The sequence below is a fragment of the Euwallacea fornicatus genome, chromosome 16 (assembly GCF_040115645.1).
Source record: "Euwallacea fornicatus isolate EFF26 chromosome 16, ASM4011564v1, whole genome shotgun sequence".
Classification (NCBI taxonomy): Eukaryota; Metazoa; Arthropoda; class Insecta; order Coleoptera; family Curculionidae; genus Euwallacea; species Euwallacea fornicatus.
The window spans coordinates 2,335,830-2,352,029 of record NC_089556.1 but is presented as its reverse complement, the minus strand read 5'-3'; the positions used below and the strand labels follow the sequence as shown (position 1 = coordinate 2,352,029).

Below are 16,200 nucleotides of genomic sequence, written 5' to 3'. Positions count from 1 at the left end.
AGTCCGTATAAGGACAAGGAATCCCGTTAACGCTAATTTAGTTATTTTCAATCACAGCTCTGAAAATAAGGTTAACGAGAATTAAACTAAGTGCCCTAACACTCTCTAATAATAAAAAAAAAACATTACAATATAAGTTTTAAAACAACACAAATAATACTCTAGAAATTATATAGAAAATTTCTGTTAAAGTTAGAATACAAACCACGCAAAATGGTTTGAGCGCACATTTTAATATTTTGAGTGGAACACAAAGAATCCATTAAAGTATTAAATGGAAATCAAACTAAAAAATTCGAAAGGATTACTTTTGCTTGAGATTTTAAGCTTATGCCAGTTGGAAAGTTTCTTCGAAAATCATATTGAACGTTGTGTAAATGGCGAATCACTCAAGCTTAGAAATTGTCTTTGCAATTGAATGCCAGTCTTCGATTGCGGCTTTGTTTTCCACCACTTGGTAGGTATTTTAATTTGAAATAACACACAATTTGTGAAAGTACTAGTAGTAGATAAAAAACTTCTTTTTTAGTTGAAAAATTCAAAATCCTTGATGAAAGAAAAATTCCCACGCCAATGGCGTGTTAGAGGGTGTATGAGGTTCGGCTGCGCCGCTGGAAATCACGGCTAGCATCATTGGCAATAGATTTTTTTTTTTTTAAGAAATAAAAACGATTTTTCATTTTCAATATAAAATGTAGTAATTTTTAAAAGAAAAATTCCCGCATCGGTGGAGTAACAAGTGCGGCAGGGTGTCCGATTAGAGATGCCCTCTCTTTCAACTTGCTTTAGTTTTAATTTTCGAAAAAAGTGTTTTACGTTAAAGATATAGGGTTTTCCCTGGAGACTCGAATATCAAACACACGTTTTTGTAATTACAAATGATGTGCCAAAAAAAAACAGAGCAGACTAAATTTTTCGTTTTTAAATTAATATTTTCAAAGATGTTGCGAAGGAAAAAAAGTCAAAAGTCACAATATTTACTTCGAGTGAGCAAATTCCGGAGTACAAAAAATGGAGAGACAGAAATTAAGCAGTTGTGCTGTTAATTGCCGTTTCTTTTTAATTAGGTAAAGGTCAAGGATGATATACTACAAACATATTTCAATTTTTTTCGTTAAAAAGCTTTGAGATACTTTTGCGCTGCCTAATTTTACACCTCGCTTTTTAATTACGCCCGTTTGCAAAACTTGCGCTTTTTTTTGAGAGTTCATAATTAATAACTTTGTTAATTGCCGCCGTAATATACCCAAAAAATCATTTTCCCGCTTAGATCGTGCTTACACATCTGGTCCCAGAACTTTCAAAATTACTAATATTCTAGAAACTTTCGGATCCTGAAGATTTCCAGGACATTGCCAGGGAATCCAGACTATCCTCGATATTCCTTATTAATATTCCAAATATAATCTACTTTATCGCCACTTCATTAGCGATCATGATCGCCTTCGAGTTATATAAATTCTCTATTTAGTCACATTTATTACTGTTTAAATTTTCCAGGATTGCCTTGGTATCACCATTGTATTACTAGTTTGAGAGCTAGGAATCGAGCGAACTAGCGTTCAAATTCGCATGCCCATGATGACTCATTAACGAATAAACACTGAGCTTATTAGCACTGCATTAATTAGCATTCTTAATTGAGTAGTTTGCTGCGCTCCTTAGAGGTTATTCTAATTCCCAATTATGGGACTTTGCCCTTTCAATTAAAATATTTTCAACTAATTTTCCATTAATTCTTTGTTTGAATAAATACGTGCAATTAGAAATTAATTTCAATTGAATCATTTCAGTTTTCCGAAACTATTCTGGGTTTGTTGAATGTCTGCGATTCCATTCCAAGCTAAATTGCCCATTATAACTTTAATTAGTAATTTAAAACATTATAGCAATTATAACTTCAATTACGAATTAAAGTTATAACATTAAATGCTAAAATAATTCGAAGATATTGGTTTCTTGTAATGCCTTCATCGTGCAATAAAATTATTTTTACTTATTAGGTGTGAAACTCATCAGGAAATGATGCTTGCTAAAACCTGTATCAAATGGTGAAACCCTGCTCAGCTTTTTCGCACATAATCCCATTCGTGGCATAATACTAGCATTAGATAATTGGTTACATAAATAGCTATTTGAAATTTTCCATTTGATTTGGAAACATCTCGGAGAGCCCCTTGAGATTTGGACCTTGTTTCTCACTCCCCTGATTTCTGACTTTTGTTTTTCTCATCAAAATTTACTTGTTGAAGATTTACATTTGAGTTCTAGCTAGATTACTCAACTTGATTAATTTAATCAATTTTTAACTTTCCCCTAAACTTAGGTAAAGCTTTAGATACCTCGCTTACCTCGTTATCGTAATTAATTTTTATTAATTACGCATTAGCTTGCAGCAACGCTTGGGATAGCTCGCGTGCTGAGTTAATTTTCCTTTCTCCTCAATCGTGCACAGCCGCTTACCCTCATCAAACTCAACTTTGAAACCTAATTAAATTTATTTTAATTTACTTAATAGCTTAACGGATGTTTCGCTCTGGAATTATGGTATTGTACTCGCATATCTTGAGGGTAATTCGTTGGCGACAATCTCTCCGTCGGGGATGATAGACTTCATTATATGCCTATCCAATAATACGCTATTATTGAAAGGATTTTTTTGATCAAATTATTTTAAAGAAAAAATTGTCTGCTCTCGGTGAACCCGAACTATAATGGAAAGTAATACGAATGTATTCTGCGGAGAAATAAATTGGAATTTTCATTGGTGCCTAATTTCTAGGCTTAACCCTGTAACAACTGACAGCCAATTTTAAGGTCTCCAATTCTCATTTATTCCAGGAAAATAAAAGTTCTAGCCGAGCAACGACCGACATTAATAAGCTGTTCTGCACGGAATGTCGCCAAAGCGTAGCGTTCTTACGATCGTTAACTCAAACTTGGGGGAAAGTTTGATGTTATATATCTTTGTCACTTGACGAGAAACCATATTGATGATGTACTGTTGTGATGATAAAACTGCTTACCTCTGAGTAAGCATATGACATGAAAAAACGTGTTTTATGCTTCACTGCTTTGAGAGCTCTTATAGTTAAACGATTTCAGTCACCTGACTCGACGGAAACAAGTGGAAAAGTCATCAACATGCAACCAAATATACAAATACGCTTGCGCTTTAACTTATTGCCAAGTTTCATGTTTTATTTTAATTAACATTAGTTTCAAAGTCACTGTCAAATATTAAATTATTCACATGGTATCGTTTTCATTGCTCCGCAACCAATACAGAACTTTGCAGTTAGTTCCGTGTAATTAGTTAAACGTGGCCTGACTAGTATCTCCATAAAGAATTTACATTGTAATATCTGTGCTTACACTATAAGATTTCTTGCAGAGTTCTCAGGCAGCTTAGTTAACGATAAACACATTTTTTTTCGCCTAATTAACTGGTACAAATACACTTTTCATCAATAATTTCATAAGATTTCGTGTTCACACCCAGAAGTGACACGTTTTGTATCTTGCTGTTTTCTGATTGGTCGGAACCTAGCACGTTATGATTCTTTAACGCACCACTGAGCGATATTACCATTTTTAGCCCTCGTTCAATACGTTTTATGAATATTTTCGCAGATCAATTAAATGTGACACGAAAAGCTGGTTTCCATACGTTTGAAAGCCGTGAGAAACATCCAGAGAGTGGGCAAATCTGTTCCATATGAACTGAATAAAAGGCAGCAGTAAAAACCACTTGTGAAATTCTTCTCGTCACTTATTAAAGAAAGTCATTTCTTTATCGAAATGTGATTGCCGATAAAAAGTGGATATATTTGGAGAATCCTAAGCATAGAAGATCCTGAGTAAATTTAAGTGAATCATCGACATCGACCGCAAGGCTAAATCGCTATGACGGAAGACTCTGTTTGATCGGATAAAAATTAAGTGATCTATTATGAGCCGCTAAAACCTGGTAAAACCATTAATACTGATTGCTCTCGAAGATAAATGATCGATTTGAATAAGGCTTTGCATGAAAAACGACCAGAATATCAAAAAAGGTAACACAACCCGATTTTGCTTCATAATAATGCGCACAACAAAACTGGTCAACGAAACAATTAAGGCAGTTTGTTGAGATATACACTTCTGAAAAGAATCTAAGGAACAAAGCATACTTTTCGAGATAATCTTTGTATAATGACATTAATTCACAAAAAATTCATATAAAATTACTTCAACGCTCCGCGTAGGACGGCAAGCATAACAGCACACCAACTTCTTAGCATACTCAAAATCATCCTATTCATAACGTTTTGTTGTAAAAGTTGCCACTGCTCTCTGAGAATGTTGTAAAGAGTCAAATTGCCATGAACACGTGCCGTGAGCGGATTGAGTTGCCTTTGCAGCATGTCCGACACGTGCTCTATGCGGTTTAAGTCGGGCGATTGTGGTGGCCAATTCATAAGAATTACATTAATGTCCCTAAACCAAGACATAATAGCCTGGCTAACGTGTGGACGAACATTGTCTTATCTAAAAAGGAGTTCTGGGCCAGCAGCATACATATGTAAAAAGAAAGGCGACAGGTTCGAACGCGCAGCATTAGTACCGCACTTGATATTGCGCTTACGGCAAACAAATGAGTTGGGTTCGATGACGCAATATAGTACCACCTCAATAATTATGCACCTCCTGAAAATCTCTCTCTGGTTCTAACCATCTAGTACCACGCGTTGCCTTCAGATATCAGGTCGAAATTCAAACCGAGAAAATTGACCTAATTCTCTAGATTATTTCGAGCACGGTACGTTCGCATACGGCTTACTCGCCAGACTTGGCTCCGTTCGTTATCATTACTCGTGCAGTTACTGGCATCGATGGGATACGCACTTGCTGAGCGGCGTTCCACTTTTAGGACAATATACAAAAATTGTTCGGTAACTAGTTCGACTCAAAAGAACAATAGTATTTTGGCACTGCATCCACAAATTGTCAAACTGGTGGAGAAGATGTATAGCTAGCTATGAGCTACACTTCGAATATAATATTTTTTGTTATTTTCATGCATTAAACGTGTATTTTTTGTACAAAAATTCCGCTTTCATATTTGCATCCCTTGGGCTACACTATGAAGTTATGTTGAGATGCAATTAACAGTGCATACTTTTCTTGAATCATTAAAAGTTTTGAGAAGCATTGTCCAGATATTGCTGTCACATACGAGTATTTGAATTTTTAGCAGCCTCAGAAATTTATTATTTTACCGACATAATTTACTATTTTATGAGGGCAGTTACGCTTTTGTAACGATGCTTCTCTGGAACGAGGTTTCCATTTGGAAACGTTGCGGTAGCGCCATTACATTAGTTATGCGAAACTTTTTAATTTCTCTTCATTGCGAGCACCATCATATAAGTCAATATGCTTTTAGGGCCTATGCCGAATGCATAACAATTAAGTTTTAAGTAGTGCTGTGAACAATTTTTGAGTTCAACTTTATGCCAAAATTTGTGTTATTACAAAATAGTGGGAATGGCATTACTGAGAAGGTAATCATCAGTCTATTTGAAAATGCTAATACCAGGCGTCCAGGCGAACCCTAGACATAGGAATTTAATATGAGAAATCGCTTTTTAATTTTTGCGCTTGCACGAATTATCCAATCGAAAAACTTTTACACGGAAATTATGGTACTCAAGACAGGCCATCATTCCTTAGTTATTTCAATTTTTTAATTAGAGTCATTTTGACTCAAGACGCCCCCAAATTTCAAAAATTTGAATGTCCCGCGTAACCGTTTGATACCATTATTGGTCAGAATCTATGTCAAAAGTAAACAAACACAAAGTCTTGACTTTGACCAATCGTGGCCTCGAACGGTTACGCGGGACACTCGATTTTTTTTACTTTGGAGGTTTTTTTGATCCGGCGTAATAACCAGGCGTGAGAAAAGTCAAGAAATAGGTAAGAAAACAGTCATTTTAGTCGACAAATAACCCTGCAGAAGTGCCCACTCGAAACCGTATTTGTAGCTTTATGACTATAGCCGTAAAAGAACGCTTCACGAAAATGTTAGTGGGTGTTTCTTATGGGTTACTAATCAATTAGAACTATCAACATCGTCTGAATCAATTTTCGAAACTTCACTTGGGTTTTTAATTTAAAGTCCACGAAAAAAACTTGATGGGCCAGTTAACCAAACAATTGCCAATACTTTTCGTAATAATAAGAGTTCTGGAGGGCAGGGGACAATTGGAAAGTTTTAACTGGAACTTTAAAATTAGAGAAGTCGATGATGCCGAAGTTGGGCCATTAATTTTCCTAAATTGAGCTGCGATTCTATTTAAGGTTGCGGAAAATTCCTTTTATATGAGAAGATGAATGTATGGCTGGGAAGGAAAGAATGTGAAAGATCTGCACATTTTCTGTTTTCATTCACTTACTAGCGGAGCATCTTGTAAAAGTAACTGAATTCCACACTATACAATGCCATAATCCATACTGCACATCAAAACAAATATCCCGCAAGGCGTTTTATTACGAGCACTTAAATAGTTAATTATCTTAAATACGACCCTGGAATTTTTATCTCATATTTGAAATGCGCTGTTCGTACGGTGCAATGGTGCAAGAAGACTATTTATTTGCATTCTTGTCAAATATCAAGATGTTGGAACACGTTTAAATTGAAAGAGATTGAAATTTTCCACATATTTTTTAAATATGTGCAAAGGAAAAAATGCAAAGAAAAATATTAAATAAATTAACATTGAAAGAAAAAGTTATTTGAAAGCCGCCTATTAACAAACATTGCTGCTGATGTTTGACTTTTTTTGTTTTTTCTCCACAGATCTCGCAATATTGTAAATATTTAGGATGGGTCAGGAAGGGGGGAGGTTAAGATTTTGGAGCGCACATTTTTCCACTTAAACTGGCCCCTAACTGTAGCAGTGGCCAGTTCGAGAGTTTGCAGGATGATAGTGTCAGGAGTTAAGCCCCTTTACAGAACCGAACTTCGTTATGGCAATCCCTCACATTCGGTAACCAAAAGTTTGAATTTAGGCTAAGAAAATGTACTTTTTGTTGTTAAAAATGAGAAAGAGTGATTTAAATGAGAGTTTTGAATAAATTTCTTTCAGCTTAAGTGGGTTGATCTATAGAAAGAAAAATTGATATGTCCCGAATGTTACTATTCTCGCACATATTCCAATATTCACATTCCACTATTCTATTGAAATTTTTCATCTAGGTGAACTTCAAGTTTAGTATCATCCTACGTCTGCTTGTTGGTACATAATAGATAAGCAATCTTAAAACTACGCAGCAAAATGCGAAATTCTTGTAATTTATTGCTCAATGAACGCTTGTTGAAGACGAAACATCAGTTTAGGCACCTGCAAACTCTATTACTACCTCTTAACATTAACCAAACTTTGGAAACTTTGAAATAAGTTTCTGGTGAGTTTATGCATATTATCAAACATTTCAACTGCCTTATTTGCTCGTTTGTATTCGGGTTAGCTAAGATATGCGGCACAGGTTTATCCTTTACAGCTGTCGATTTATATGTTCAAAGGGTGTTGCATGAATCGGATTCACACAGTTATTAGGAAATTTGAAAATTCTGACTTCCGTAGGTTTGCAAATTTATTAAAAAATATATATTTATTTCAGGTCGGTTTTGCCCCACGTATTTCGATGGATGGTCTTGCTGGCCGCAATCACCGGCTGGACAAATCGTCAACCAGTCCTGTCCAGATTTCATCGCCGGATTTGAAAAATCCAGTAAGTTCACATACTTGAAACTAATGAATTGAAGTTTTTTGAGTTTTAAATTGATACGAATGGTCGCTCGTATCGCAGGAATGTCTAGAGACTTGTCGCTCTCGTGAAATAAATATTTCTCGTGGAATCACAGAGGTAAAGTTTCAATCAATGTACAGGGTGATCGTTTTTCAGCTTTTTTTTAATTTCACAGAAATCATTATTAATTTTAGAGTCAAAAGAGGACTATCGCCGATCACGGCTAAAAGTGACAAACACGGCTTCCTTTTGTCGCTCCCAGACCCGTTTTCATCAATATTTAATTACACGTGAATAGATTTTCGATCATAATTTCAGTTTCCTGAATTCTTAATATTCTAGTTTTCCTCCTCTCTCTTAAATATTTATGCCTTCATGTCATATTTATTTGGACTCTCTTCCGCATCGTCTGTTTTAAGCATTTTTACGATTAAAACATCGTTAAATTCTTCACACTGAACGCTCCAGATTGAAATATTACGACAAAATTTTAACAGTTTCCCGAGAATAAGTGCGAATTAAGAATTTTAAAAACGACAATATTATTCTAAAGTTCTCACGTTGAGGGGAAGTTTATTAAAGATTTCGTCTTAATAAAAGCTCGAGGGCTTTTGATCGGTCAGCACGATGCTATACCCGGGTAGTTCAGGATTTAATAAAGTGAGACTTATTATTGAACATGAAAAATTTAATATTGGAGTTATATGAGCTCCAGCGAACACTTTGTTTCTGTTATAAATAGGGAACAAAGCCATTAGAAAATATTGCCTTTAATGTCTAATACGCTGCTTAGGCACTTAATAGACATTATTTTTATCCATTTTACGCTTTACAGATTTCTTAGTTTTCTTCCACTATTAAGAATTTATATCCTCTTCAATGTATCAGAAAATCATGTTTGTAGGGGTCTTTCATTTTCCACAGACACACCTCTTCATTAAATGCCTCTTTCCTGCTTTATTGACCATAAACCCATCGTTTTATTGTGATTGTCGTCTAATAACGGGACATAATTAAAGAAAAACCTCGAAGCGACCGGTAAACTGCACACGGAGGGCGTTGATTAATCCATTCGCTATTACGGTCGTCCGTGTGACACTGACAATAGATATTATCTGAAATTATCTAAGACACTCCTCATATATTTCATCGACTAATTGAAGTTTTTTTAATGATCACCCTAACTCATCTTTCGCCATGTCTGAATAAATAACGTACAGGGTTAAAACCGGCAAATCGAAGCATAGCCGAGGTACGCAATTAACTCCAGTGGGTTAATAACGTGTCGACCGTGTATCGTTCGACACTTTTCGTTACACCACACCTCTAGTTAGAAAAGATGCATTGTGGCATTAACTTGCATGAACGTTGTAAAAAAGTAAATATTTATTAAGATTAAACTAGCGGTACATTTTTTAAGCTGAGCAACCGTAATGGTCTTAATGGGTGCCGTCCGGTAAGTATTCTTAACGGCCGCACTTCGTTAACAGCCCTTTATCATTTTAATTTCGAAATTTATTATATGCAAATTGCCGTATTCGGTAACAGAACATTATTATGGGTCAGCATTTTTTCATAATTGGGAACTTTATACTCGTAGATCAAATTATTCTTGAAGTTTTTGCATAATTCTTTTTCCCGGGACTGCGACAAAAACTTAAAAATTTGATTATGAATCTAATTGTTTTAAAGCAGCTTCCTTGTTCAGATATTAAGGAAGTTTTTGGATCATCTGCAGGAAATAATATTTCAGAAAAATTTCTCTCTTGGGAGGGCGAACTTTTTAAAAAGGTCTCGCTTTGATTTGAATATTTTATTTTTGGGTCACTAAGTTCTTTTATTATAAATAAGTTCATCATCAACTAAACCGTCATTCATTAGAATCACATAGCTTCACAGTTCCAGTTCAAAGTCAATGCCCCATTGAACAGCCCTCCACACTGTTGGTTGTGGAAACATGTTCTCATTTATTACTCCCCCTGTATGAGTTTGGCCAGGATGTGGATATGCTAAAACTAACCTAAATGCAGAGCTTCACTCAGAGTTTTCGGAAACTGACTTTTCGTAAGCCGTTTTTATTAAAATTTCCGGAAAGAAAAACTTTATAACTTCACTAAGACTAAATGGAAAACTAAAACCAACAGGATAAGACCAAATCTGATCATTTCTTTTATGAATTCGACTATTTTTACTAGTAAACACATTCGATTTTTACTCACTTTTTTATGTTTTTGCAAGATAAACATTTTTCCTTGTAAACACTGGGTGATACCATGTAAGTTTGGTTGTGTGCATTCTCGATACTCTGCAAGCCTTTCTCAAATGCTCTTCGAATGATGATGAGGGCAATTGTGTTTCGGACGCATTTTAGTGTTTCTCTCTCTCCCTTGAAAAGCTCTGACTCGATTAACGGATTTGACTCTCTAGAAGATTCAGAAAAAAGTTCTCGCCCAAACCAAGGGTTGTTTACATCTGATATTTGTACTGTTTGTGGGTGCTCGTGGCCTGTAGTTTTCATCTCCTTGGTCAGGTTACGTATGATCCCTCGACCTCCCCGGGTTCCAAAGGCTTTCTTATTATGCGTTCTTTCTTCTTATTTCCCTTACCTCCCTTATACTTTAATTCGATTATTCTATGTTTTTAATGTTCTGCTATAGTTCAACTGAGTCAAAAGTTGTCTTGTTCCATTAAAACCTCACAAACTTGGTAATGGCAGTGGAGCTAGGATCGATATCATTACTTTATCATTGACCATAATCTTACGTTTTGTGGTCAATTATTGTCCGACCAAACATTGTCGAAGTCTAATATTCTATTATCGAGATCTAAAGTAAAACCTTAGGGGTGAATATCAATTCCCTTCTGAATAAGCCATTATACGGTTATATGCGTGCATATACCTTCTATAGACGTTCCAGCTTTGCATTACAATACATTGAGATTATTTACATAAATTAGGGATAAAGTGCTCTAAGCGGAGGTCACAAATCTCATTTCAGTGTTTCTAATAGTTTGCTGACATGTAATTTCCGCGAAAATTCCAGAACCGCTTTAAAACTCCTACAACCTGTAAGGTCTTAAATCAAATTAAAGCAATTAGAAAGCAATGTCGTCCGAAGTAATTACCTTTCGGATTCTGGAACGAACAAACTTTTAATGGCTCTCAAGGGGTCCTGGAAGAGTGCACTGAAATATTACTTCTCCTCTATGGTGTGGATGGTGGAAAAATATTCTTTATCAACCAAGCAGATTTCGGTTTTCGTTTTCTCTGTTTTTGAAGGATACTCGAATTTGATGTCAGAAGTTCTTCTTGGAAACATATTTAACCATGCTCATCGTTAGTATTCATATGGAACGTCTCCCGGCCATGATCGGAGGAACTTGTCTGTAGCGATACGATTGGAATTGGATGCTTTTGAGAGACTGATTTTTAAAAATAAATAACCGACATTAAACGGAAATTAGATTTTTATTTACTTAGTTTAAGATGCCGCGGTGTGATGATAAATAAATAGTCGAAAATCTTTAAAAAGCTTTCGGAAATAAATGAACGAGGCTGTACGGAAGCGAAATATTTAACGCAATTAAATGAAAGGATGTACAGGGAAAAGCATGAATAATACAACAATCCGGATCTCTTTAACAGATCCGATTTCTAAGGCTAACTGAGTAATTTTGCAGTTCTCTCCAGGGCGCTTATTAAATTGCATAGTGTAATACCATCCAATGAAAAGTTTAATCTGGAAAGTCGGCGAATATGAGTTTTTGCTGGTTTCACAAAAGTTGGCTGCGCTTCCGTTGTGGTGAGCAACACAGAAAATGGATAAATTCGAAAATATTGTGGAAAATTACGTAAACCGATCAGTTTGTGTATTTTAACAATGAAGTGCTGTGCTTTTCTCGAACGCCGTATTTCATTGTTACGAAAAATGAAACATTAACAAATACATAAAAATTAACATAAACTATCGTAAAAACGAAAATCTTGAGAGTAAAATTTGGTCATAAATAAAAAAAACTAACAATAACTAGCATGACCTACTCTCCTGTCTAATACGGCTCTGTCTCGTCGGCTCATACCCGCAACGAACGCATCGATATCATCATTCCGATAAATTACTGCTCTTTGCAGGCACAAATTAACATTTATTAAAAGTTGGTTTTCGTGTGGGACCTGCCGCTGAATCATATCGCTGACGTGCTCAATAGGGTTTAAATCCGAAGACTGCGCTGGCCAGGGAAAAACAACGATAGTCTTCAATCAATAAATTGATTTAGTGCTTGCGGTGTGCGGGCGATCATCACCTTGCATAAGCATGAAACCTGGTCCCGCATAGGTAATCATTGTAGGCTGAAGAATCCTGTCATTATAGTCAACGACATTTGGAAAGCGCCAGCTAAGCAAAATCAGTTTCACCGGCAATGTTGTACCCCACCCCAAACTATAGCTGTTCCTCCGCGATACCTACCATCTACCATTTCAGATTCCCGCCATATCCTAGCTCACCTTGTATCTGGACGAGGACCAACGGTGAAAAAACAGCTTTAAAAACTTTTAATGTGTGTGCAGTGGCGGCTCACAGAATCATTTAAAAAGTGGAGACTTTTATGTAAAGAGTGGAAATCCTCGCAACATAAAACGAGTTTGGTGTAAAAACCATTCTCATTAAACATAAAATTTCGTTTTGTTTCAGATACAGTGTATTACAAATGTGAAGACAACGGCACATGGTACTTTCACGAAGAGTTCAATAAGACGTGGGTAAACTACACGACGTGTGTGAACACTGCTGATTTATCGGTAATCATACACGTTCCAGTATAACATTTCTTGAAATCCAGATTGGCTTGTTTGCAGGAGATATATGGATCATATATAAATAGCATTTTCTTTTCCAGTTCAGAACGATAATCGTCAGCATCCATTCTGTCGGATACGGCATATCCCTTGTGGCTTTACTAGTTTCTTTGGCGCTGCTGTTTTATTTTAAGTAAGTACCATTTGTCTTTCCTGAGAACTTTACGAGGAAGGAGGAGTTTTGAATTATTTTATGTCGGTGCTTTAATAGTACTTCAAGATGTACGAAAGCTAACCGTCTTAGTGTATGGGAAAGTTGGCGATGCGTGAGGTGCACGCTTTTCAAAAGTTAAAATGAACAAAAAATTTTGCCCAAAATTTCCAAAAAAACGCACTTTTTCGGTCAGTTTCCTTGCGGGATTTTAAAGTATCGATAACAGTTTTTTGTGCCGACATTTTCAATAGCCCGACAAAATTCGAAAATCCGAACAAATAAGAAACAAGTAAAAGGAGGAAAAATTAAAACAGTATATTAAAAACAAATTAAAATCACTTTAAACACCAAAGCAACAGGTATGCCGAAATGCTGCTTTAGCGTTAAGCAGTATTTACTGTATATTCCATGTGGCATTTTTTATGTATCTCTGGTGTACGACCTGCGTTACGATACGGCCTTTGAATTGCAGATCTCATGGGAATTTTTGTGCCCTTTTTGTGCGTGAAATTCGTATTATTGCTCGTCAACCATATCAAAATAAACACACATTTAGACCCCCCTACGGTTGATTCATATAAATGACTCATGCTAACGATAATAAGGTCATAAAAACGAGGAAATACATTTGACAAAGCTGTAAAAATATGATCGAAAAAATATGGACCTTGCCTCACCAAACATAACGATGGTAATTTATAAAAGGTGATTTAAAATTTATGTTTCAGCTACAGTTTTTCCTTGAAAAAACAAGCCCAGATATTTACAAATTTTATGGAAAGCCCCTGACAAAGCAGCTCCGCTTCATTTAGACGGCCGTCATGGCTTCAAGGAAATTTCAAGAGAATTAATAAAATGAGAAACGTTGTAATTTAAAATTCGAAAATTATGTGTCCGAAAAAATTCTACAGGAAAGCCGTGTATTGTCAAGAAAGCTGCCTTATCAGGCTTTCATTTCGTTATCAGCAGTCATTTTAACGTTATTTCTTATAAATTGGGTGGAACACATTTACTACACCCTATTTCGTATAAAATGCGCTATTTAAAAAGGCTTCCAGCGATTATTGGATTTTTGGTGTTGACATGACGGTACGCGATAAATTCTTCATTGAGATAATCGATGAGCAGTAGCTCGAACATAAAGTAAATTAAATAGTGCAGAGAAAGTTAAAAAAAAAAAAAAAAAAAAAAAAAAAGAAAGAAAAACTCCACTGAGGCTTTAAAGTTCCACTCAGTGAGCATAAAATAACAAATAGTTTTAATAATGTGGGAAAACGTGTGAAAATTAGTCCTGAAGGCGCATTTTCAAAATAGTTTATTAAACAGATTTTAGTGGCTATAATGGGGCTTGAAACAGCAAACTTAGGGACAACTTCCGAACTTACTTTACTGTTAAATAATGCACCTTAATCAGGTTTTAAAAGAAATGAAAAACTCTGCTAATGAAGTGCAGGTGAACGCGACAATCCGACCAAGAGAGAGTTTACAAGTTTTACGAAGTTCTTAAGTACTAAACCTGGGGGCTTACACACGTAGGCCTACTTCGGTTACGAGGCAATCATCGGCTAATTTATTCTCTATAGAGTGTAACATACCATTATGGACACACTTCAGGGAGCGGTAGTACTCAACGATGATACATGGTGTTCAAAAAAAAAGATGCAAACCATGAAATAGCACATGACTCAAAAAAACATAATACTCCGTATGTAGCTGTCGACGTTTTGTTTTGGAGATTCTCAAAGAAAATAGGTGTACAAAATTTTAAAAAATTATTTCAAGGTATAAGTGACAAAAACGCGAATTATGAGCAAAACATAAAACTCTGCCACCCTGTGTAACTAAAGTAGTGCGTTTTGAACTACGGGTCAATTAGGACTTTTTGAATTATTTGGCAGAGTACCATTTCCCCCTAAAATATCTTCATGACGACGTTTTACACCCTGTATGACCTAAGCGCAACACTTAAATAATTAGCAAAAGTAACCTTCCATTGGGTTGTTGCAGTTGCACTGATTTAACAAAACGCGAACGTCCTGGACCCTCAGCTTTTGCAAGGAAAAGGGATGCAAATCTACTACAAACAGCAACATTTTTTTAAGGATAATTAGTAGGAAAATCTAGCAGGGTATATTACCAAAAAATTATGATCACGAAGTTGTAACATAAAGGCATATTACAGCCTTTTAAAAAAGACCTGTGTGTGTGTACAGCTAGTCGCATAACTTATGGTTCCCGATCACTGTTGATGGTTAGTCCGGCGGAAGAAACCAAAGGGGGTTCGACTCGTCTCGTGGGGCCCCATTAAAGTGCTCCTGCAAAATGGCCGCGAATGTACTAGAGTGGACAATCACATTGGGACCGGCCTGAGTTCGCAATCGCAGTTATACTGTTTCGTGCATAATCACGAGAGCTAAAGTTTATTGGTTAAAATACTAAACGTGCTACTAGCGTGTTCAGAAAAAGGGCGTTTACGCATGTATGACTATAGATACATGAGCAAAACTATAATAAAAATAACACTCCAACGCGAATGGCGCGGTTGCCACATTGACTTTGATTTAACAAGACACAACTTTCAGTTATACACTTTAACAATAAAATATCAAGGAAAACGTTGGAAACGCTGTAAGAGAGTTGGAGTTAAGCTGAAAACTAGATTTTCTTTCATTGAACACCGTGTACTTTGATAATAACCACGAACTGACATTAGCAGATCATAGGGGTATATTACGAGGCAGAAGGGCAAATTTGCTCCAATACAACATCATAGTGTACTTTGGACCAAACTGATCAAATCAATTGTTGATACTCTACACCCACCCTTCAAAATTGCAATACTGAATAATATTGTATAATACGTTGAAATTAGCGTTGAAAATCTGTTTCCTAACAACCTAAATCGTCATCGATATATGTATCATCGAATTACATTATTATGTGTTATGGGACGAATAATTCATTAGAGCAGAGGACAAACATAATGTTTGTTTTATATAGGATTACCCTCGATTTCCGATAGCCAGAGTCAGCTTCAATAAAACACGTTTACTGAAATTTGATATTGCTAAATTAGGTTTGCGAGATGATGAGACACATTTCAGACTCAAATTCCCTGGGAATAGTATTATCGAACGGGTTTGGTAAAAATTGATTTATATTGTATTATTATCTATTTTTATTTTTATTATTTTGCCCCTTTTGGTTCGCTCGTGAGCTCAAATTCTCTTAAACTCTTCTTGAATGGTGTAGTTTAAATTTGAGTCAAATTTAATGATTTGATGATAAGGACACTGCCATTAAATCTCAAGGAGTAAATTGCGTCTGCGCCGATCCACGACATCATAACCATGGGGCAATTAGAATTAATGACCAATTTTTGAAA

General features: G+C 35.8%; 1 protein-coding gene across 10 annotated transcripts in view; it reads left to right on the top strand.

Moving 5' to 3' along the window:
- The window catches only part of LOC136344180 (calcitonin gene-related peptide type 1 receptor-like), a 107,554-nt gene that overhangs the window by 41,276 nt on the left and 50,078 nt on the right, over nucleotides 1–16,200 (top strand). For all 10 annotated transcript variants that reach the window (XR_010732921.1, XM_066291387.1, XM_066291392.1 and 7 more), the window contains 3 exons: nucleotides 7,675–7,785; nucleotides 12,498–12,604; nucleotides 12,703–12,794. Coding sequence is in view for 9 of the 10 variants with exons in the window: in XM_066291387.1 (XP_066147484.1) it covers nucleotides 7,675–7,785; nucleotides 12,498–12,604; nucleotides 12,703–12,794 (310 nt within the window). In the remaining variant the exon portion in view is untranslated. The remainder of the gene's footprint in view (nucleotides 1–7,674; nucleotides 7,786–12,497; nucleotides 12,605–12,702; nucleotides 12,795–16,200) is intronic.